At 44.5% G+C, this 24,664-nt stretch overlaps 1 protein-coding gene across 7 annotated transcripts in view; it reads right to left on the bottom strand.

The window, feature by feature from the left end:
* Positions 1-24,664, bottom strand: part of PTPN3 (protein tyrosine phosphatase, non-receptor type 3) — a 306,004-nt gene that overhangs the window by 31,687 nt on the left and 249,653 nt on the right. For 6 of the 7 annotated variants that reach the window (XM_025209236.1, XM_025209239.1, XM_006027902.3 and 3 more), the window contains one exon: positions 2,925-3,053. The exons of the other annotated variant lie outside the window; for it this stretch is intronic. In XM_025209236.1, the coding sequence (XP_025065021.1) occupies positions 2,925-3,053 (129 nt within the window). The remainder of the gene's footprint in view (positions 1-2,924; positions 3,054-24,664) is intronic. 7 annotated transcript variants of the gene reach the window in all.

Genomic DNA, 24,664 nt, shown 5'->3' with positions numbered 1-24,664 from the left:
CTCTTTCCAGCTCTACTTTCCTATGATGCTATGCATCTATTATAAATCAAGCTGATCACCAGTTAACGCAATTAGCCAACCACTTAGCTGTTTCTGAATACTAATGTAGATGTTCCATGATCTCATGTTTCAGGACAGACATTTTACATTTTAGCTTGAACAAAGTTGGTGGTGAATCTATGCTAAAAATGCTAGTGTTAGCTAAATCAAGTTAATTGGCAGTGAATTAACTTGAGTTCCAGGAATAAAAATGTTTGTCTAGACATGCCCTGAAGCACTGCTATAACTCTATTTTAAAAATGAAATAAAATGATCTTTTGCTGGCATTTCATGTTTATCACTAGTAGGACAATAAGTAGAACAATGGCACTTATGGTCATTAGTGTTTTATAACCTGTTTATGTCCCATCGCTAGGTAATGTTAATATAAATCAATACAGTTTAAAGACATTTCCCATATTGACACTAATGTAGGTATTTGTACTTGGCACTGAACAACCAAACAGAAAACCTCCAAACCCCTTATAGTCAAATACAGTCTATTCAATAGATTAACAACATATATCATACTTTATGGGACTAAATGGCTTTGCTTTCATATCATTAAAACATAAAAGGTAGAAACATAACTTCTGTAAGACCTGATTTTTTTTAGTGTTACTAGCAAACTCAGTAACAGCTTACCCAACTAGACAGCCATGAACTGGATAGATGTTTAAAAGATGTTTTTCAATCAATACCCAAAAGTAAAACAAGTTCAAAAGGAACAACTTCCAATTCATATTTAGCATTTAATTAAAAATCTGGTCACTATGTATCCTATATAGATAATTTGCTATCTTACATGTTGGAGGAGACAGTAGGCTAATTGAGAATGGTCAGGAATCCAACTGGTTGAAATTAACTGAAATTACAAGAAGTTTAATGGGAACTTTGGAGTGCAAGCTCATCTATATAAATGCTTCAGGTATTTGACTTGCACACCCATTTGCCAGCTTTTTCATTAGAACAATATATTACCAAATGAAGCATAAAACACTTTACATAAATTTTAAAGTATTCAAGCTGCTTTTTGAAAGTTGAATTGGAATCACAGGGGTGCTAAAGATTCTTCCCTCAAAGCAATGTTACAATATTTGGCTTTTTCTGCTAATTGCCTTATGGAGGTGTTGGACAGAATTAGTAGCTTGTTGTTTAATTTTGAAGGAACAAAATTAGGATGGAGTTAAAAACCTAATTATACCCTAGAGTCAGCATCTCTCAAACCCTGCTTAGGACAAGGAAAAAAAATCCCCAAAATTAAATGTATTAGTGTCTGTGAAGCAGAATGGACTGCAAAGATGTTGTATATTAGAATCACCATGGTCAAGGGTTTGCCTTAGCCAAGATGGGTTATCAGGCTTGCGTGGTTAAGGCACACCAGGTTCTGTAGCCAATTACACACAGTGTACGGACATAGCTGGCACTGCTTCTGGCCATCTTTGGCTTCCCAGCCTAAATAAAAAGGTACTTATTTACAGAGAGGTCAGCCTTCAGCAGAGGTCCAGTGTGAAGCTTGAATTTATGCCTCCTGTATCTGTAGAGAGCCACTTTAAATACTCAGCTTTTCTGTCACATATCTCAATAGTAACAGTAATAATAAAAGAGGCTTAAATTAGTTATTTGACTACCCCTTTAACACTTCAACTCACTAGAAGGTTCTGCAGAATCATTTAGCTTTGGGGAGCCCATGTAGAAACCTAATCAAAATGTACCAATTCATATGATATTAGGATATAGGCAGACATAACAACTGTAGCAATATCCAAGGGAACAATATAAAGTTGAAGTTATATGTTACACTTAGACCATACTAATGGTACTTAAAATGTGAATGTCTGCATGTTGGAGCTTGTTAACTCTTGCTAAGTGCCCTCTGAGCATCTCAAAATTATGCCCTGTCAGGAGAGGGTTCACTCTGAGCCATGCTACCTAACTTGTGCTAGGGTAACTTCAGTCTGCTCCAGGGAGAGAAAACTAGCAATTTCCCAGGATGCACACCCTCCAGCACCCCACCCACAGGGATAGAGCCTTCTAGCAAGTCAGAACTGTGCAGGCAAAAAAAGGTATTAACCCATAACATGCAACTGCACGTTCTAACTTTACCACCCTTTCACATACCAAATTTAGTATGATCAAAGTGAAAACGTAACTTGAGGATGCAACTGTTATGACTGCAATATCCTATGACAGTACAAGTATAGAAAACACTGCAACTTTAACCCTTTTTCATTCAAAGTCAAAGTTACAGTGATTTAGCTCACTCGCGTCACTATAAGATCAAACGGATACAATAGCAAAACAATGGGTTGGTGAGAGACATGAGATCTGGGTGCTGCCTAAGAGGGGGTACTGGAATGGAGCTGAGGGGTGCTTCATCTCTTTCCCCCTCTCTATCCCCACCCCTTTCCCCACACACTGCACCTTCCCTGCAGTGGCTCCAGCTCTGGCAAAAGGGTGGAGAAAGCAGCAGCACATGATACAGGAACAGCTGCTGGAGGTTCGCTGCTGCCAGGGGGACATTTCACTTCCTTTTTTGCTGCCAAATATTGGTATTTAATTGGCCACATACATTTTGCCAGGAACAGGAAGTAACATCTCCCCCCTCTTGCCACAGCAGCAAACTCTGGCTGCTGCTCCTGTACCAGGTGCTACTACCACCTAGAGCACAATACTGGCCAGTTATGCCTCTGTGAAGATATAACAGTTAGATGGTAGCTACTGATGCACTGTTTCAAGCAGGAGCGCCCTCTCCCCTCTTAAAGCCATTAAAAGATAAACATGCTTGTACTTTCATCTCATATTGCTACAATAATCTACCTTTCAGAAGTGTTTCATACCACTGTGAAAGTATTATTCAAGCCTATGCCACAGCAGGCACTTACCTCAATATTTGTAAGCACCATTTCCCTAAAAACATAGGCAATAGTGCAATCCTCAGACTGGCATTTGACACGGAAGTTGCCATACTCCATTATTTCTGGTGGATCAGGCCAATACTGATGACATTTAGTCTGCAAAGAAAAAGGCAGTAAAGTACATATCATGAGCTTAAAATTAATACTTTGACCTTTACTTAAAAGGGCACCGCTATGTCCTAGCTCTTTCATTGCAGGCCAATACTCAGAGTGTTAAGAAGAGTATTACAGCTATTCCTGTTTGGCTAGTGAAGTGGTTTTAATCAGGATCTGAGATCAGCATGACATATCAGATCCAGTTCTCCACAGACTTTTGTTCTGTGTAGTAATTTAAACCTGTACAAGAAAAAAAAAAAAACCTCAGCTGGTCATTCTTTAGAGCAGGGGTGGCCAACCTGTAGTATGTCTGCCACAAACGACAGTCAGCCTCTCTGTGTGGCATTTGGCAGATTGGGGAAGAGCAAAAAACAGAGAAAAGGGATCAGGGTGGTACTTGGGGAGAGTGCAGGCTTAATTTGTAGCATGCCTACAAAAAAGGTTGGCCCACGCTGCCTAGAGCAGTGTAAAGAAACAGCTATACCACGTAAGAGGTGGTAGATAATACCCATCCTTGCAGGTGGAATCAATCTTTTTGCCAATTATAAGCCAACCCCTGTTAACCCCTCCATTTCTCCCCCTTACCCCAAATAAGCATGGCACGCCAGAGTGCAGGGTTTCTAGGGCTAGAGACAGACATTACACATAAACGGTTTAAGTTATCAGAAACTGGTTTAAACCTTTAAAAGAACAAAAGTTCAGTGCACACACATCAGTTTTGAAAAGGCTGAAACCAGTTTAAGATAAACTTGGTTGAATGTAGTATCAGACTTCACTGATTTGGGTCAAACCATTTTATGCAATGTCTGTCCCAGACCCCTTCCTGGTTTAACTTAAACCAGAGTCCCCCAGCATCCCAGATACTTTGCAGCCCTGGGCTGTGCTCTCTGCTCCATGCAGGCACAGAAAGGTCTGCTTGGCTCCCCCCTGACCCACCCCATCCCTCACCACCTGCTGCCTGAGCAGGGATTCCCCCCCTCCTTAGCTCCCATCTCCCACAACACAGACCCCAGGCCCCACAGAGCCTACGCATGAGATACATTAGCTAATGCTGAGAGGTGCGTGTGTGTGTGCATGTGCGCATGTGTGTGCGTGCGCATGTCCAATTTCACTGGGACAGGACAAAGGCAGACAGGACAGTGTTCACTTAGGGCTTTTTGGAGCTAATCAACAGGTCAGCTGGTAATGTCTTTCTGTTCCTTCCCTAAAAAAAGCTGTTTCAGAAATGCTTGAACTAGAGAGAGAGGCTTTTGTTTTGTTGATGGGCTAATAACTGCTGTATCATCAGCCCCCTGCTGGCTCTCTCGCCTGTCAGATTTGCAGACAGTATGAAGAAGCAGGGAGAGGGAGGTTGTATCATCAACGGATGCATGCACTGCATACCCACCATTTGCCTCAGAGTGCTGACTGGGGGATGAAAGGGAAGTGAGGGCTGCTCTAGCACCTCCCGGCTTCCAGCCTGAGCCACAGCAGGCAAGTGCCTGCATTTCCTCAGTCCAGAGGGAAAGTCTGTCCAGTTACAAACTGATTCAATCTAGGCAGGTTAGACTACCCTGAAAAGACTGAATCAATTCAGGCTCAGGCTTTTTGAATGTCTGTCCCTAGCATAGCAAGGAAATGAAATTGACACTGTGGCTGTCTAAGCATGTGTGGAAGAGCTGCAGAGATCTTGGGGAGACCCGGAGCATGTAGCACCCTTCCCAGAACCACAACCAGTAGACCATACAGCCTCCTAGCACTTGGAAAGGACAGATCCATAAGGGGTGCAGTGACATGGATACACCACACTTTCAGACCAGGCTGTGGGAGCAGCAGACCATGCTGTGGAGGCAGAGGGTAAGAATCTCTCTCCTCTTCCCTTTCCATCCTTGGCAGTACATCCCCTTCTTCCCATCCCTATTATTTCCAGTTGATGGGGGTAAGGTTCCAGAGCCACCTCTACTCTGCTTCAGTCAGGTACAGCAGCTGTGGGTGGGTTCCCCCTCCCCATGCTTGCAGGGAACACCCAGAGGATTGGTCAGAGAGGAGGAACTCACCCCTACCTCTGCTGTTCCCAGTTGGAAACAGGCAGTTCCAGCTCTGGAGCCAAAGGCCCCCTGGACCAGTGGGGGACAGCAAGGACAGTGGCAGTGGTGGGCAGGGGAGTTGGGGAATGGGAGGAGGGTGCTGCTGAGCATGGAGGGGAAGGGAGCAGGTAGTAGGTGGCAGGACCAGGAGCCGAGGATGGGTTACTTTCCTGATGTGGGGACTTAAAATCAGCCCCTGCTTCTGCTCCCACATTGTGGTATGCATACCCCAGTGGGGGAGAGAAGCTAGGAGTGGGGGGTTTGAACCAGAGACATTCCAGAGCAGCCCCTTGCCTGCATAAATTGGGGGAAGGGGGGAGGGAGTGAGAAGTGGTACACTTTTGGATGCCTGAAGGACTGACCAGATACAAGACGTGGAATGCTCTGTGTCCCCATGTAACATTTTGCTGGTTCACAACACGACTGGCTCAAAATAGTACTTGATTTTCCTGGCATGCATTTGAAACATTCTAGGAAATTAAAGATGGTCTTAAGTGGCATGCACACCCAGACTCTTTGGGTTTCCAATATTTAGAACATTCACACCATTCTGTCTGTCCACACCCTCAGTTTAATTTTACATGTGCTTTGTTTACTGATGTAAATTACACTGGGACTAGTAAAGGAAGTTTTTACATCACAATAATGTAAATTATGCTCAGGGTGAATATTCTGTTGGTCTATCATGAGATTAACTGCAAACAAATTAGAACATTTAGGAATACCAGAAAGAGTTCCTCAGGTACTAAGGATTTGTTTTCCTAGGCAGTACCAAAGGCAAGGACAGTATCTAAAATAGCATCAAAACTTTTTAGCTTAAGGGCCACACACATTTGAGAAAGATCAAAGGATCAGATTCAGGGGACAGATTCTGCTTTTTGTGCATCATTTAGGAAGGTCAAATGGGGTAAAAAGGACCTCTTAATTGCCTCCAAGCAGAACTGTCAACACCCAGAAGTTTTCACTACACTGGGGGTCTTTAAGAGAAGGCTGGATAGACATCTGGCTGGGGTTATCTGACCCCAGCACACTTTCCTGCCTAGGCAGGGGGTCAGACTCAATGATTTGTTGAGGTCCCTCCTGACCCTACCATCTATGGAAACTTATACATTCAAAAAACTGATGGAGGCTGCACGTTCAAGGGACATGGCTGTCATGGGTGACCTCAATTACCCTGACATCTGCTGGGAGGAGAACTCAGCCAGATCTGACCAGTCACGTAGGTTTTTGACCTGAGTGGAAGAACTTTATTGAGTACAGGAGGTGAACGGGCTGACTATAGGGAAAGCTTTGTTGATTTTGGTTCTAGCCAAATGGAATGACCTAGCAGAAGATCTGAGGATTGAGGGTAATCTGGGAGATAGTGATCATAAAATGATAGAATTCACTACCTACTGTCATAGGGCAGGGAAGTCAGCCAATAGGGTAGAGGTGCTTGACTTCAGGAAGGCGGACTTCAATATGCTTAGGAAAATAGTGCGAGAGACTCTATGGGAAGAGGGAGTGGAGAGGAAGAGTTCAGGAAAGGTGATCGTTCCTCAGAGTGCAGAAAAGGTCCATTCCTGTATGCAAGAAATGTGGTAAAGGGGCTGGGAAGCTCTCTCGGCTTACCAGAGGAGTCAAGGAATGCTTAAGAAAGAAAAAGGAGGCTTACAGACAGTGGAAACAAGGGGTAGTCACCAAGGAGTAAAGCCTGTATTTGTAGGGAGAGGATAAGGAAGGCAAGACCAGCAACTGAAATCAGGTTGGCGACTGAAATCAAGGGCAATAAGTCCTTCTTTAGGTATACAGGGAACAGGAGGAACACCAAGGGAAATGTGGGGCCCTCGCAGAATGGGACAGGAAAGTTGATACCAACAGTCAGTAGAAAGCTGAACTCTTTAATGAATACTTTGCATTGCTGTTCCTGCAAATCCAGGTGGTTGCCCGACTGGTCAGATATTGGATGGATGCAGGGGGAAGCAACTGCCAATCAGTGGTCAGTATTGAACTGGTGAGGGAACATTGGGGCAGCTGAATGTCTCCAAGTCAGCAGGACTGGATAGACTACACCTGAGATTGCTGAGGGAATGCAGAAAGTGCAGAGGGAAGTAGTGAATGGATCTGTATCATCCTGGCGAGAAGTGGGCAGTGGTGTCCCACAGGGGTCAGTGGGACCAGTACTTTTCAACATCTTTATTAATGATTTGGATGTGGGGGTGAAGAGCTCACTGGCCAAGTTCATGGAAGACGCCAGGTTATGGGGAAGTGTGATCATGCTTGAAGATAAGCTAGTTACAGGTAGACCTAGACAGGCTAGCAAGTTGGTGCAGATCGGAACCTGATGAAGTTCAATGCTGAAAAATGTAAAGTGCTCCACTTCAGGACAAGCAACCCCTAACACCTACATGCTTGGCAGCACCAAACTGACTAGCACCAAGAAGGAAACGGACCTGGGGGTAATAATACACCACAGTACGGATATGAGCCAGCAGTGTGATGCTGTAGCCAGTAGGGCAAATAATACTCTGGCACGCATCAATCGATGCAACTCCAGCAATTCCGCTCTACTCAGCACTGGTGAGACTGCAGCTAGAATACGGCATCCAGTTCTGGGCACCACACTTTAACAAGGACATGGACAAGCTTGAGAGAGTCCAAAGAAGATATCAGAGTCTTAAAAGGGAAGCCACAGAAGGAAAGGTTGAGGGATCTGGGACTCTTCAGCCTGAGGAAAAGAAGGCTGATAGGGGACCTGGTAGCAGCTAACCACTACACTAAGGGAGTACATCAAGGGCTTGGTAAGCAACTGTCCACCAGGGCACCTGAGGGGAAAACCAGGAGTAATGGCCACAAACTCCTGGAAGACTGATTCAGGCTCAACATTAAGAAAAATGTCTTCACAGTCAGGGGGTCCAGACTTCTGTAATAAGCTCCCTCCAGAGGTGCTGCAATTGCCTACCCTGGAAATCTTCAAGAGGAGACTAGACAGTCGCCTTGCTGGGGTCACCTGACCCCTAGCTATCTTTCCTGGTTGGTGCAGGGGGCTGGACCCGTTGATCTTCCAAGGTCCCTTCCAGGCTTACAATCTATGAATGGGCTGGAGTCAGTGTGGGACCACTGGCAAAGGTATTTGAACACTCATGGTGCTCAGGAGAGGTCCTGAAAGACTGAAAAGGGGTCAATGTGGTGCCAATTTTTAAGAAGGGGAGGAGGGAGGACCCAGGAAACTATAGGCTGGTCACTTTAACCTTATTATCAGATAACATTTTGGAAGAAATTTTCAAGAAGTCCATTTGTGAGAGACTGGCAGAAGGCATGATGATGAAAGACAGCCAACATGGTTTCATTGAGGGCAGGTCGTGTTTGACCAACCTCATCTCCTTCTGTGATCAAGTAACAAACCGCTTAGATGTGAGAGATGCAGTTGATGTCGCATACTTGGATTTTAAAAAGGCCTTAGATCTGGTCTCCCATGATGCTCTTATAAAAAAAAGTGGGGGATTGTGGGCTGGCAGAGTCCATGCTCAGGTAGGTTGGACACTGGCTAAGGGGTCGAACCCAGAGAGTGTTAATGGACAGGTCTATATCGTCTTGGAGGGAAGCGGCCAGTAGCGTCCCGCGGAGTTCGGTTCTTGGCCCTGAGCTGTTCAACATCTTTATCAATGATTTAGATGAGGATGTGGAAAGTACGCTGGCCAAGTCTGCAGATGATACTAAGTTATGGGCAAAAGTGGTCATGCTAGGGGATTCAATGCAGATCCCAGCAGACCTGGACAAGCTGGAAAGGTAGACAGAGCAAAACTGGATGCAGTTTAATAAGGATAAATGCAGAGTGTTAGAACAGAGGCAGGCAATTATTTCGGGCGGGGGGCCGCTTACCCAGTTTTGGCAGGCTGTCAAGGGCCGCATGGGTAGCCCCGCTCCTTGCCAGGTGCCCCGCCCCCTGGTCACCATCTTGGGACCAATGTCCCAATGTCTTTAGTCCCAAGATATTGGGACATTAGTCGCACGTCCCAGGGCCAGCACCGGTGGGGCCCAAAGCAGGGCACAGGCTGGCAGGGGTCTGTGGAGCCAGGCTGGGCTACATCAGCAGGGAGAGGGGGAAGCCAGCCCAGCTCCATAGAGCCCCTGCTGGCTGGGACCCTGTGCTCCTGCCACTCTGCTCTGGGCCCTGCTGACACTGGCCCTGGGATACTGGTGCGGGCCACATGCTCTCACTGGCTCCCTGCCCACCCACTCCCAGTGCCCCCCAGCCCCGCAGTTCAGGCAGGGGGCCGCACACAGCTCCAACCCCCTGCTCGCTGGCAGGGAAGAAGCTGGTGCTGAGTGTGGGGAAAAGCAGCCCCTCACCCACCCCATGGCCGGCGCTCCCTGCTGCAGTCGCTCGCAGCCCACACAGAGCTGTCTGGAGCAGGCACAGGCAGCCCCACATGGGCTACAGGCGGCTACAGCAAGGGGCGCCAGCCACGGGGCAAGTGATGGGCTGCTTTTGCCCACGCTCAGCACCAGCTTGTAACCTGCCCCTGCTGCCAGCCTGGGCCCCAGGCCAGCTCTGGGCCCCCCCCCCGTGCTGCCCCGGGCAGTGTCGGCTCTGCTGCCCACCCAGAGCATGCGCTGGGCAGCCCAGAGGCGGCAGTGGCAAACACTGCCTGGTGCAGCAAGTGGGGGGGCCTCAGCTGCTGTCGACACATGCAGCTCTGATGGGTGAGCTCAGAGCCATGTGGGGCCCAGGCTAGTAGTGGGGCTGGGTTACAAGGTGGCCCTAAGTGTGCGGGGGGGAGGGAAGTCGCCCCTCGCCCCCCCCGCACACCCCCCTGGGGCCTCCCTGTGCCTGCTCCGGACAGCCCCGCATGGGCTGGGAGCGGCTGCAGTGTGGGGCACTGAGCAGGGCCGCTTCCCCCTCCCCCCCCCCAGCTTTTTTCCGGCCTCATTCCCTGCCCTTCTCCCCGACCCCTTCCACCTTACCTGCAGCTCTGGTGCAGGGCAGCCGCATGGTCCCAGGCCAGAAGCCCCTGCTGGAGCTTCCCCTGGGCCCACTGCCAGAAGCCCCCCAGGACTTCCCCTGGGTCCTACTGTCCTTGGTTCCGGTCTTTTTTACAGGAACCAAGGGCAGGGAAGTATTAATTTTCTAAATTTTTTAGGGGCCCCGCAGGCCGGTCCTTGTGGGCTGGATCCAGCCTGTGGGCCATATTTTGCCCACCCATGGGTTAGAAGATGGTTTCAGGTTGGATGTAAGGAAGAACTTATTTATGGTAAGTGTGATCAGAATCTGGAATAGACCCAAGGAGGGTGTGCAGTCCCCAACCTTGGAAGTCTATAAGAGGAAACTGGACAGTATTCTTTCCCAGAGCAGGGGGTTGGACTTGATATTTCGAGGTCCCTTCCAGCCCTTAATTTCTACAGTTCTATGAAGTTTTCACTTCCAAAAAGATGTGTTTTTATAGCAAGAAAATGAGTATTGTTTATTTCACTGCAAATTCCTACAGAAAACAAAGTAGTGTGATATAGCCAGGCAAGATCAACACTATTACTGTGGTACATCATGGTAAACATTACCCATGTTTGTTTCTCTCCTAGGATTTAACAGTGGTATAGCTAAGGTACTGTAATTATCTTGCTTAAAAATGCATCCTTTTTAACAGCAAAGATGTGACCTACAAGTCATCACTGCAAACTCTTACACGCCCATTTGCACAGACTCTGATACTGGTTAGGGTTACCATACATCTGGATTTTCCCAGACATGTCCTCTTTTTGGCTCCTCCCATCTCTGTTCAGGTGTTTTTTTTAAATATCAACAAATGTCTGGAACTCTGCTCTGGTCAGCATCCAAGTTTTTCTGGTACTTCCCAGCTTGCTCTTGCAAGGAGCTGCTTAGGGCTGGGGGGAGCAGCGATTGGAGGCAGAGTGTATATGGTTCTGGGGCTGCAGCACAGCAGGGGAGGTGCCTGCCCCTCCAACAGGGGAAGGGGGCAGGGACCCCTTCAGGGGAAGCAGGTAGTTGCGTGGCTGGGTGGTGGCAGTAGGGCTGTTGTCTTTGCTCGCAGGGGTGAGGACAGCCTGGAGATGCTTCAGGGCTGGGAGGAAACAGGGGACTGTAGGTCGGGAGTGAGGGGCACTGGCAATGCTCAGGGAGCAGGGGGCTATCGGTTGGGAGTGAGGGGCATTGACAATGGGGGGGGGCAGGTACCTATGAATAAGGAGTGAGGGGCACTGGCAGGGCTGGGGGGTGGCTGTCGCTTGGGAGTGAGGGGCACCAGGGCAGCCAGGGAACTGTGGGTTGGGAGCAAACAGCACAGGCAGTGCCAGGTGGCTGTGAGTCAGGAGTGAGAGGTATCAATAGGTATGGGGGGTGGGCTGCAAGTTAGGAGTGAGGGGCAGCAGCATGGTCTGGGCAGTGGGGTACTGTGGGTCAGGAGTGAGGGGCGACAGCAGGGCTGTGGGTGGAACGTGGCTTAGGGAGCAGGCACAGGCAGCCCCACATGGGCTACAGGCGGCTACAGCAAGGGGCGCCAGCCACGGGGCAAGTGAGGGGCTGCTTTTGCCCACGCTCAGAACCAGCTTGTAACCTGCCCCTGCTGCCAGCCTGGGCTCCGCGCTGGCTCAGGGCTTGCAGCGGTAGCAGCTTCGGCCCCACCCCACGTGCTGCACCGGGCAGTGTCGGCTCTGCTGCCCACCCAGAGCAGCTGAGTGTTTCTTGGTGTTAGTGTTTTTCTTAAAAAGGGCTTTTACAATTTATGTCTTCTGCACTGTACAACCTTGAAGTGAATGGCCTAGCCCTGACCAAGCGAAGGGAAGGCGTTTGGCTTTTTATTTACATTGTAATTATGAAGAATGGGTTAATGCACAGAGTCTATAAGGTTTAAAACCCTTACCTAGGAGTCAGAAGAGCTAAGTATTCTTGCAGCAGAGTTGCAGAGTTGACGTTCAGCAAGTAGCTTGAAACTTTTCCTGCTGCTTTTCTTAAAGAAGTGTTTTATGAGGCTTAATTAATGGAAAGCAATGGAAAGCTGTTGTGGAGGGTGTCATAGAAATGTCAGGTATTCCCATCGGTGCACTTCTAAAAAAATGTAAATATTCCTGTTTAAGATTATACCCACAACCTGCAGTGCTAGCAGATACAAGCAGAGGATGTGACATTCTGCCTCCAAAACCTGAGCAGCAGTTTTTAAAGACATATTTTGAAATTAATGCAACTTGTGTTTAAAAAGCAAAATTGTTCCTCTCTATGGGGAAATAGTCTAGTTCCATTATTCTGCTACTTGCAGTTTATCACTTTTAGTGAAAGACAAGAATCAATGTCTTTATGTGCTGAGAAATGCTTCAAGCAGCGTAACTGCCCAGTGTGCCAGGCATTTGTATTTTGGGAACGTCTGGGGAAACATTACCTTACCCAGGGAGCAGGGCTGTGCAGCTGAGAGCTCCTGAGATGCGTGCAGCCCACGACGGGGTAAACTGTGACCTGGAGGGCTTATCAGTGGTGTGCCGCCTCTTCTCCCCCCCAATCTCGCCCCATACTTAATGCCCGCCACCAGATTTGGGGGCATCTGTTGGCAACTAAAATCAGAGGCGTGGTAAAAGTGACGGGTGCAAATGAGGATGGTGGTGGTCACCCCTTGGATTTTGAAGCCCCTCCAGCAACTAGTCCCTTGCTCCTGCCTCATTTGTAGGGTGAGAGTGAGCCACTAGATTGGCAGCATGGGCAGATTTGCTCTCTCCTTCCTGTTTAGGGAATTTGACTCTGTAATTTTCTCTCTTTAAAGAGCTTCTAGTTCCAACCTGATAGTTCCAGGAAACGAAATGTTTTTTAAATATTACCCGATCTTTCTGTTTGTTTGTTTGCCACTAGATGGCAGACGACCCTCATTTTTTACCGCGCTAAAAGGAGCAGAACATGCAGCAAAATTGATGCCGTTTTTATTTTTCTGAGCAGAAACAGGCCAGGGTGATCATAACAAGTATGAAAGGCATTTTGGAAGGAAAAGAGGGCTGCTAATTTGAAAAAAAAAAACAAGTGCTCACTTTTCACGTAAAGTGAACAGCATATCTTCTTTGTTGTTTGCTTCCTGTGATCCTGTCGTGCTGTTCACACCTGGATCGCTTTCAAAGAAATCCATTTCTCTAAAGGATGCTGTAATAACCTCCCTTTGTGCTTTTGAGCATCACTTGTCTTTTCAGAAATGTGGCCTGGCTTACTACTTCGGGTATTTTAAACTACGCGTTTTCTCTGAGCGTTCCTTCCTATAAACAACACGATTATCCATCACTTCATTCAGTTGTAGGTAGTAGACAAAGTTGTGAGCCACCATGATTTTTACCCTGCAAAGGCCAGAATGAAAAAGTTAGAAGTCTGATCTCCTGGAAGTCAATGGAGCTGGGGTTTTTACCCGTGAAATAGTTTTTAAAAACTACCAAATGTTCCTAGAGTTCAGCAAAATAGAGTTTTCTCTCTTAACAGATCTGGTGGTATTTCTTGTGCACCCAGTGAAGTGAAGCATGATTCAGTAGCAGACAGGTAAGAGCTGTCAGGCTTTGGAGGCCAATTTCACATCATTTCACTCTATAAAACTGTTCTTGCCCTCTGATTGATTGCTTTTACACTTTCCCTATGCCTCTTCTGTCTGTCTTATACTCTGGATTCCACTTCTCGGTTGGAAGCTTTATACAGCATTTAAATAAGTATATGTGCAAGGGCTTTTACAAGCCAAGAGCAAGTGAAGCTGAAAACCTAACGCTGTACACGTCAGTACTTTTAATTCAGTGCCTTTAGTTCAGAAAACTTAAATGAGTGAAGTGTCACAAAGCCCTGGTGGGCCAGGTAAGGGATATATAGAGAGTGGGTTTTTTTCCTTTGCTGAAGTGAAGCCACTTTGAGATTGAATACAGCATCAGTTTAACATGATGCAGTAAGCCTAAATGTATTTTAGGAGCATAAGATAAGAGGGGTACAATGCCTACCTGAAAGCAATGGGAAATTTTTGGAGTCAGTTTATAGCTGTCTCTGAGTTGACATTTGACCAGAACAGTAGGTTAAACAGCCTTCCTTTTGCATAGAAAAGTACCTTGATTAGTGTGCTGGCCCTTTGATTATATAATGACTTGGGAAGTGCTGGCAGTCAAATTTCCACCACCACTTCCCATGGCAGATAGGTATTCCTTTAACATTTCCCATCTAAGTCTCGACCTGGCCTAGGTTGTGAAATCATATCAGATTACAGGTAATAGAAGTACACCGTATCTATAGATACTTCTGTCATTAATAAGGAACGAAAATATAAAAGTATAATACCATGCACTTTGCATTTTAATTAATTTGAGAAGTCTCATTTTCATTTAATTTGAAAGTTTCTCTGTCAGAAATGTCAGTGGGTGTCTTGTTCTCTTTGTTAATGGTTATGACATTCCCATTTACATAAAATTAGCTTTGAAAGTTTTGCAAACTGGAATACAGATAGATGTATTTTTTCATAGTTCAGGTTTTGCACTAGGTGATAGAGCATCAGGTTTTGGTGGCCATGGACTGAAATGAAATATGAAGTAATCTAATGTAACTGTACAGCCTGTTTCAATGTATCAGCACAACAAAAATCAGATCCTTTGTTAATATATGATTATTCTGCTGAGGGTCTGCCTCAAAATGTCATTACAAAATCCTTTGCTTTTTTGAGCGTGCGTGAGCAGAGGTGATGGGGGCGGGGGAGTTCAGTGCACTTGCATGAAAACGGAGTCGTGTAACTTGTACCGGAGAGGGAGGAATAAGCTGGTAGACCCTCTTGTTCACTGGGACTTGAATCATGTTTTAGATTAATAACCAGTTTTGACACCAACATCATAGATGCAGGAGGATTGGGAAATTGCCTTTGTGTCAGTCTTACTCTTTTGTTGTTCTTTCATCCTCCTGGGAATTATTTTCCACCCACCTTTGATTATCTTTTATCTCTTTCACAACAAGATGCTTCACAGGTGGGGTGTGGAGATGATTTTTTTTGTTCGTCCTTTCAGATCCATGTACATTTTTAAAGATTGCTCACTCTGTATTGTTCGTGCCATTTAAATGTTGAATTTTTAAAAGGTTATGGCAATTCCTGTGTGGGCAACAGTATACACATTTCGGAGGATTTGTTATAACGTAGTACACCAGATCTTTCCTATTCTGATTAGTCCAATTAGTCTTTTAGAGTGTTTTCATGAGACTGGAACTGTACCACTAGAGAGTGCCTCTAGCCAGGCTGAGGCGAGCATAACAATTCATCACGTCTCATCCAGGACCTGTTGTTCCCTTATAGTATGTACAGTAAATGCTCGGTTCTCTTGAAACTTTACCCTTAGCATAACAGTTTCCTTAAGTCTGAGCCAATATTTCATTCCTGCTTTCTGGCACTTCCCCAGGTGATACATACAGTAAATGCTCAGATAGCTTAGATTTATATCTTTGGTAATCAAAGCAACAGGTCAAGTATCAGGTGAATTACTGTAGTTACTAAAGAATCTGTCTCCGCACGACAGCCAGAATTAACACAGAGATTGAGAGAAAGCTAAGCTGTCCTACCCGTATCGTTTATTATTTTTAGCATTTCTAAATAAGCAGCCAACAAGGAAGTGGAGAAATGTAAGCAAAAGCAATAATGAATCAGGACTACGTAAGAGTGCATACATGAAAAATAACTGAGAATTAAGAGTGCTACAAGATTTTTTTAAATTGCATATGGTAATGTAAGGGTTTTTTTAAATGTTCTTTGTTATACCAAGGCAGGGGCAAAGGCAAAAGAGAGGGTAGCAGTGTGTATTCAAAGTTGTGCTGTTTTCCACTCTCTCAAGGACGGCTTTGCTACCCTCCTACACTGGGCAGTGCTACAGTCAGAGTGATGAGTGTCTGTGTTTTCTGCCTGTCAGCAAAGGTGGATCAGGCCTGCATGACCTCAGCAGCTTGCTAGGCCACAGCCAGGAAGGTTTGAATAGCCCCATAGAAAAGTCCAGCGTGACCCACTGCTGACACAGGCAAATCTTTGGGCCTGAACGCAGAGCATCCTGGTTCTCTCTCCGATACAGCTCTGAGCATGGTGGGTTCCTAGCATTACTAAAGAAGATCGCACTTGTTCTTGCACACAAGGTGCAATTCTTTTCCGATGCAGAGTGGAGTGCCACTTGAAGATGAGCCAAGGTACTGTAAAGAGCTGTATCTCTCCCTCATCTGTCTTGCTTCCTTTTTGGGAATGTCACGAATGAATACCCTAAAAGAATTCAGCTTTGTTCTTCCAACCAGCTGTTGCTCAGCTGGAATACTGCAATTGTGAAATCTGCCCTGGAAAATGTGTATTTGTTTTGCTCTGCTTTGTTTTGTCATCTGCCGAAGTAGGAATGCTCCTTTTCATTCTGTGATGGTTGAAAAGAGGGGCTTGGTGTTGGTGTTATATAGCATAATTAGGAATTATCTATATATGTAATGCTGCCTAAGAACTAATTCAGCAAGACCTCTGTTTCCAGAACGCCTATGAGAAGTACACGAATATACAGAATTGAGCTATAAGGTGGAAAACCCTTCCAGATGGGGACTTGTATTTTTTAATATGTAAAGCATTTAGTGACTTTTGAGTGCTATATAAATACCAAATAGCACAGAAAAGATACAAATGGCACGCAACCGACTGTCAGTGCAGCAAATTAAGCTTCTGTTTATAGCAGGAGTGTAAATATAGGGTTAACGGTTAATTCATTTAATGATGAATGTGACACCACTGTGTTATCCTGTAAGAACGTGAATAGAGATTTGCAGCAGACAACATGCTGTGAGCCCAAAAGAATAGGAAACTACTGCCTGCTTTTTTTAAAACTATTGCAAAATGTGGACACAATACTTGGACATAATAGACTGTGTCTGACAACATTTGTACAGTATGTAGCGGAGTGAGCCCCACTCAGCTTCCTATAGTTATCCATATATAGTGACTAAAATTGCAGACACTGAATTAACTCTGAATAACATATGAGCTGGAGTGACAGCCTTCATGTGGTTCTAGAAGGATGAGAATAAGATAGATGGCTGTTTGTGTAGATGTACTAAACTGCAAATCCAGGGGTCCATAGAGTATGGAAAATATGCCAAAAGCTGGGTTGTCCCTTCCATCCCACAGACCCCATTGATTTCCTGCAGGGCAGGAATCCCCCCTTGCAGAGCAGCTTGCAAGATCAGGGTAAATCCATTTCTAGTAACAGACTTTCTCACGCACCCTACCCACTACATTCACGTTTCTCCACTTAGCCCACCTTGGCATCCTTCTGAACCCTGTTATTTTTCAAAACTATTTGGAGAATAGAGAGTGAGTTCTGAATGCCAGCAAGCAACTCTGCCTCTACTGAACCAAGCGGAGAAAGCAGTTGCACTTGAATTTCCCAATTGCCAATTCTCCTTTTTCCTTTCTAACACCAGAATGGAAAGAGCTTTTAGCAAAACTCTCTCTCTAACTTTAGCGGCTGCTCCAGTACCATATAAGGAGACGGGCCATTTCCAAGATCCAAAATATTGAGGGTTTCAGGAGGTTGAGAAAATGGCGAGTTCATATTTATACAGAAACAAGTGGTATGTCAATCCAAATCACAGAACCCGTGCAAAATGCACTCTCTGACAGGAACGCCGCTAAGCAGCGGCGTTCAGCGCCTCGTTTTTAGGCAATCGTCAGGTAAAGCTCCATCTAGAATAGATTGAACTAAAGCAAGATGACAGGAACTGGGAACCCCCAAATCCGAAAGAAATAGCTTTAGGGATGAAAAAGGAGAGTGTGTAAATAGCAAAAGTAGAGGTACCACATTTTGGAGCCAATTGCTTTAGAGAATAAGTGTGTTTTTAAAAACGGATTAAAATAGATTTCTGCAATGGAGGAGCAGGGAGTGCACAAACATTTTTATTTTTGCTCTCAAGCAAATCCCGGGACGTCATTCTCCCCCTGTACTCGGCCTTAGTGAGGCCGCAGCTGGAGTACTGTGTCCAGTTTTGGGCTCCACAATTCAAAAAGGATGTGGAGAAGCTTGAGAGAGTCCAGAGAAGAGCCACGCGCATGATCAGAGGTCAGGGAAGCAGACCCTACGATGACAGGCTGAGAGCCCTGGGGCTCTTTAGCCTGAAAAAGCGCAGGCTTAGGGGTGATCTGATGGCCACCTACAAGTTTATCAGGGGTGACCACCAGCATCTGGGGGAACGTTTGTTCACCAGAGCGCCCCAAGGGATGACGAGGTCGAATGGTCACAAACTACTTCAAGATCGTTTCAGGCTGGACATAAGGAAGAACTTCTTTACTGTCCGAGCCCCCAAGGTCTGGAACAGCCTGCCACCGGAGGTGGTTCAAGCGCCTTCATTGAACACCTTCAAGATGAAACTGGATGCTTATCTTGCTGGGATCCTATGACCCCAGCTGACTTCCTGCCCTTTGGGCGGGGGGCTGGACTCGATGATCTTCCGAGGTCCCTTCCAGCCTGATGTCTATGAAATCTATGAAATATTACCCCACCCCTCTCTGACAGGTGTCCTCTTTTTTGAAACTGGAAATATGCTAACCCTAGTACTGGTGCTAGGTGTTGATCAGGCATAAAGGCTAGACTGTGGGAGAAGCTCCAATAGAAGCAGGCTGTGCAAGAGCTCCCTGGTGAAATCCCCATCCCCATCACCACTTATCCCTTGCAGTAATGAATTACTTGGTGGGTGTGGTGTAATGCAAATGTGTGTTCCCATTATGATGCCCTCCAATGTTGTAGCCCCATGACAGCAGACAGATAAGATCTCAGTCAATTATATGGCTCCATGAAGCTCCACATGCCATTTTGCAATAGGTCATGGATTCAGTTGCTAGAGCCTGACTGCATCCTGATATAAAACAGTCATTTCTAGAAAGCACTGGGGTGGATCCTGTCTCGAGATTAGTTAAGAAAGCTTTAATATGGTTTTTCCAAATGGAAACATTACTGTTTCTTAGCAACAACACTGCTGCAGAGTGCGTGCACTGATTTTAAATTACTGAAGACAACCTGGCTAAGTTTCTTTGAAGGATTTTGATTAGGTTTTAAATTAGGCTGAGCTTCATACATATCTTAACATTTTCTTCTCCTTTAGTAATTGCTCTAGAGATTAATTTAATTTTTCTCAATCACTTGCATACATTTACATTCTTCAACTGTATCATATTTTAGCCAATAGTCTAATATAAAAGAGACTCATTTTTAACTCTACGCTAAAAGTAATTTTCTAGCCATAAGATCTAATAAGAGGTTCTTTAGCATTTGTACAGGCCTTTAAAATAAAACAGTATAAAACTTTAAAAATTGAAGTCAGTATACCTCTGAATTAAGAGAAATTAAAAGGGGGTTATTTCCAGGAAATATTTCTTTTTAAACAGCTAACTAGATGACTGAAGTGCTTCAAGTTAGTCATATATTACACATACACACATACTTTTCACTAAACAAGTTGTCTCTCACAAAAAACTAAAACGCAGAAAGGACATTGTTATAAATGAGAACTTGCATGTTCCTGAAAGAAGAGATCCAGGCAGAGAGACTCCAGCTAAACACGGCTATTTTTATCTCACTGATTCCTCCTCATTCAATCATTACACTTTGTTTTGTGCTGGCTGGTTGGGGCACTTTAAATGTTAAGTGAAACAATACTGTAAATGATCTCTAGCACACTGTTCATGAAAAACTTAATACATATACTCTCTCATGCTATTTAACTGCTCCTGAAACTGCAGTGCTAACACAGAAAGAGAAATCTTATAAGAACAATACTCTATTGTGATCCGATCGCACTTAACACAACAGACACGGTATGAATGAAATGCACATTAAAACTTGAAAAAAATTGCCCTGCCCCTTTACAGTAATAGAATTATTGCTTCTCTTGGGGGGAAAGGCCTCATATCTCTCACTAGACTTGGAATTTGACAAATCAACTTTTCTTGCTAGAAAAGAACAGGCATGATGCAATGAACAGATCAAATCTAGCTGAAAAATTTGATGGTACTTTACAGCTATTGCACAGTTTGCACTAAGTGCCATAATTTGTGCAAAACCCCTCTAATCTGAAGAAACTTCAGTATATTAAAACACAATGTAAAAAAAAACATCTTGGGTTTCAAGGGGAAAAAAAACAGCCTAACTAGGAGTTTTGAAGGAGTGAGGACTTTACTGCAAAATTTCAACTCGCATAAATAGCCATTAATTTCATTATTAAGTAGTTAAGGTTCTTGGATGTTCCACCCTTGGATTATGTTGCACATTCCATGAACATTTTACCCGTCAGATCTATTTAGCTAAAATAATTCTATTTTCTTTATGGTTGGTAACATTTTGGGGGCCCTTGGGGAGATAAATAGAGAGAGTGATACTCTTCAAGCTATATCCCTTCCCTGCTAAAAAGACAACAGAACCAGATTTAAAAGAGCCAGGAGTTTTCTGATTCGTTAGTCATGGTTTAGTGTCTTCATCTCTAAAAACTAGGTGAAAGAAATAATTAAAATATTGAAACATTCAGTGTGTCAACCTATTGTGGATCTGCAGAAATATTTTTATTCTTTTTGTAATCTTTATGTATTATTTCTTAATATTTATTTTGCAACATGGGCCCATGCCCACAGCCATGAACTTCAAAGACAGCACTTACTCTAGTGTGTTCTGAAAAAACAATATTAAAACTTGGTTGAATTCATGGATAAACTATTTAAAATGAACAGGCATAGCAAGAAGCCTTACTAAAAAAAAAACACGGATCATACTGACATCTGCTAACAAGGACACTTGCCAGGAATTTACTTATAGGGCGCAATGCAATCTAAATACATGATTGATTACCTGTCAAGCAGACTCAAAAGCAGCAAAATGAAGAAGACTAGCTATAAAGCCATCAATAATACGGGAGCTTCAACCAGGACCAAACCGCAGCTTGGGAGAGCGTGGGGGAGGAGGGGGCTGAGGCCTGGCAAGGTGATCATTCTGCTGGGTCAGGGAGAGCACGAGGCTCCCTGTGACCCAGTACTTTCATGGCCTTGGAGCTGCATGGCAAGGTAGGAAAGGCAGACAAGGAGTGGGGGTTGCTACATTCCCAGCATGAGGAGCTCTACAGCTCCCTCCCTACCCCCCACCAGGGAACCTTGCAACTTCCTCTTCCAGGAGCCAATTTTTGGCATCAGGGCTGTGGCTGTCCCAGTTAGCACTGGGATGAGAACATGCTACATGTTCAATTCATGGTGCCATACCACCCAGCCACCAAAACGTTCCTCTCCATTTCCCCATCCACACAGGCTACAAGAAGGGGACCTCACAGGAAGCGTGTTTAGCACTGACCCACCTGCATCTGACTTGGGTATATGGCTACTCAGGAGAAGGTAGAGGAGTGTCCACATTGCTTCTGGACCCATTAAAGAGGAACTAAACTAGCGAAAGATCACACTTCATGCCACTAGGAGCTGAGCATGTAGTTTTAATTTTCAAAGAAATTAGCTAAAAGAAAAAACAATTCTTCCCATGTGACTACTTCATAATTTTACATGTAAAATCATTAACATTGGAATGGAGTTTTATAAATGTCAGTAGTGATAATACTGTAGGAAAACTAGCGTAGGCATAATTAACTATATTATCTTGGATATCTGAAGAGAATTGTCCTTCACGCTTTACAGGGAAAACTGAGTTAAGAAACTAGGAAAACTGATGAACAACTTTGGCTCATATAAATGAACATGTCATTTGTTGAATGCAAGAATGTTTCTTTTTTAAAATCATACATGCAAGGAAACTGAAAAGGGAAATCTTCCCTGTAAATGATTAATTATCTCTCAGTTTAGAGGCTGAAGTTATGGACCAATAGGCAGAGTTCCTGTTGCTGATGCAGGGAAAGTACAACTTGTCACCATTACCTCAGATGGAGCTCATGTAAGGCCATACCTCTTTCAAACTTCAGACCTCTGACTGGGACACATGATCAAATAGTGTGAACAACGATTGAAATATGAACATCTGTGGTTTGCCATATATCACAAATAATTGACATTCATAGAGATTTTCAGGAACAACACTATAACAGACGCAGCTTTCCTACTCTGTGAATTAAATAAACCATTTTCCCCCAAAAAGGAAATTAGTAAACTAAATACCATATGCAACCATAAGAGCCCCTCTTCCTTTTCAGCCTCTACACACAGAGGCTGAAAATTGACCCAAATTTGTCAAGAGGGTCCAAATTCTGGGACCTTGAGAACTTCAGCACTGTGGCACTTCAGCTAAAACAGAAGTTTATTTTTTGTGGTTCAACCTTTTTGGCAGGCATGTACAAATTAGCTCTGTACCCTCCCCAAGTGCCACTCTGATCCCTTTCCCCTGCCCAGTCTATTTCCGTGCATTCTGCTTCCTACCCTGTGCTCCCTGCTTTATTTGCTGCTCTGCTTTCTGCCTTAATCTGCCAGTGTGCTGCCTGTCCTCACCCCAATCTGTCATAAGCCACACAAAGAGGCAGCCCATGTCATGTGTGGCACACAGATTGGCCAACCCTGCTCTAGAGTATGATGGATATACATTTATCCAGTATGCTACACAAAATATTTGGTAGAGGAAAGGGGAATAGATAATGATATTAGGACTCCAGGATTCCATACCTGCCTCTAGCAGACGTTAAGTTTAAGGTGCGATGGGATCTAGGCAGCAGTCCCAACAATTACACCTTCTGCCTTGCTACACATGGACAGGATCAGATATTAGATCCCTAATGCACCTTACCTGCCAGTGCTAGGGGGACCCATGATCATGATCCCTGGCTCCCTCTAAATCAACAAGTTGAAACTCAGGTGCTGGCAATCAGCTGATTGTTCGTGGGGTCTCTGGCCCAGCTGGCAATCAGCTGATTCTCAGCTGGGGTGTTGACTTTTTCATATGTCCCAGTGGGGCTCCAGGATCTGGCTGCCACAGCCCAAACGCAGGGTCCCCAGGCATAGGGATGAGTTAAAAACCAACATGTCACTCAGCTGGGTTTTAAAAGTTCCTGTGAGCCAGGACTTGTAAAAACCCCATGTGTCACTCAGCTGACAAATACTGGGCTGGCAAGATATTACTTGAATATCAGAGTGAAATCCAGGCACAATTAAATCAGTGGGAGAGTTACCATAGATTTTATAAGGGCCAAGAATTGTTTCTAATAATTAAAATATTTTTGTTTTTCAGTTCTATAATATTCATTTATTAACCATTAGCCTTAGAAAAAGCAATATTAAAAGTTTTGAAACCTGATTTCAGTAGTTTCACTCTGCTTTTGTTGATATTTATAACCAACTACCATCACTTGAACAATTACAAATAGAACAAAGACTTTCCAAGTTTGGGTCCGTTTTGTTGATGAAGGGAGAGCTATAAAAACTAACAGGGATGGAGAATCACAAGAGAATTATGTAGAATGATTTTAATCTAAAATGCAGGAAATCATATTTACAGATGTAATTACTGATGAATGGTGGTGAGGAGGAGGAGGACTGTAGCTGAGCTGTAATATGGCGTACAACAATTGACCATCAAATACCCCCATATTTTAGCATGATTTCCAGTACAAGTGCTACGTCTGTCATTTTGATTTTCTCTATACACTTATACAAAGACAAAATGTTATTTATATTAACTATATTTTGCACAGTAAAAAAAATACAGGTGGAGCTGGTAGCACTACCTGTAGTTAAGGCTGCCTCATTCTCTCCATTTTAAGACACTTTTACTTCCTTACAAAATAACTTGCCAAATTTTAATCATTCAGTGAATTTTGCATGTCAGATTTCTACCTCAAGAGGATTTCTTTTTCATTTAAGCAAAAACAGAAAAAAATGCGCTGCTTTCTTCATGATAAAAGCTTGTGTAGCCATTTCACTGAGTTGGTGTAGAATATCCACACTTTAGAGCAAGGACTTCGCAGAGGGGTGGCTCTATTGCCAGAAACATACTTTTTACTGCCTTTGAAAGTTCACCAAAGTATTGCCATGTTAAAAGACACAAAAAACAGAATAAAAACAAAAACGAAACCCTGCAATTCGCACATGTTCAGTCAACGATGCTTGGTCAAAGAGCCCTCTTGCAAATGGGCATGCAACAGCCCAGGACTAAAGGAACTTAGCTGTGCTCTCTCTGCTAGTGCCCTTCCTGGTAACCATGGCATCAAGTCCAACAAGGGCAGGAAAAACATCTCTCCTGTGCAATTAAGGTTAAAGTTGCGAAGGCAGGGATGGGAGGAGGGGGAGTGTGCAGATCAGAATACAAAGAGTTCGATCTGGTAAATTTCCTGTTTCTCTCTCTCTTTTTAAACTATTTTTTCAAAAGATTATCTTGGAAAAATGTGAAAATAAAAAGTTACAATATTAAGGTTGTGAAGTCAAGGACCCATAAGTTAAGAAACGCTAGCATTATGGTTTAGCATGCAGCTTTAAGTTGGCCTTTTCAAACATATGCAGTCTAGTTACACTAGGACAAGGGTTTTCAACCTTTTTTGCTCATTATACCCCCAGGCAGCCGGACACGGAGTAGTGTACCTCTGGCCGCCAAAGGGGG

This window comes from Alligator sinensis, unplaced genomic scaffold (assembly GCF_000455745.1).
Source record: "Alligator sinensis unplaced genomic scaffold, ASM45574v1 scaffold823_1, whole genome shotgun sequence".
NCBI classification, from domain to species: domain Eukaryota; kingdom Metazoa; phylum Chordata; order Crocodylia; family Alligatoridae; genus Alligator; species Alligator sinensis.
Note: the sequence above shows the minus strand (reverse complement) of the source record. Positions and strands in the feature narration are given on the sequence as shown.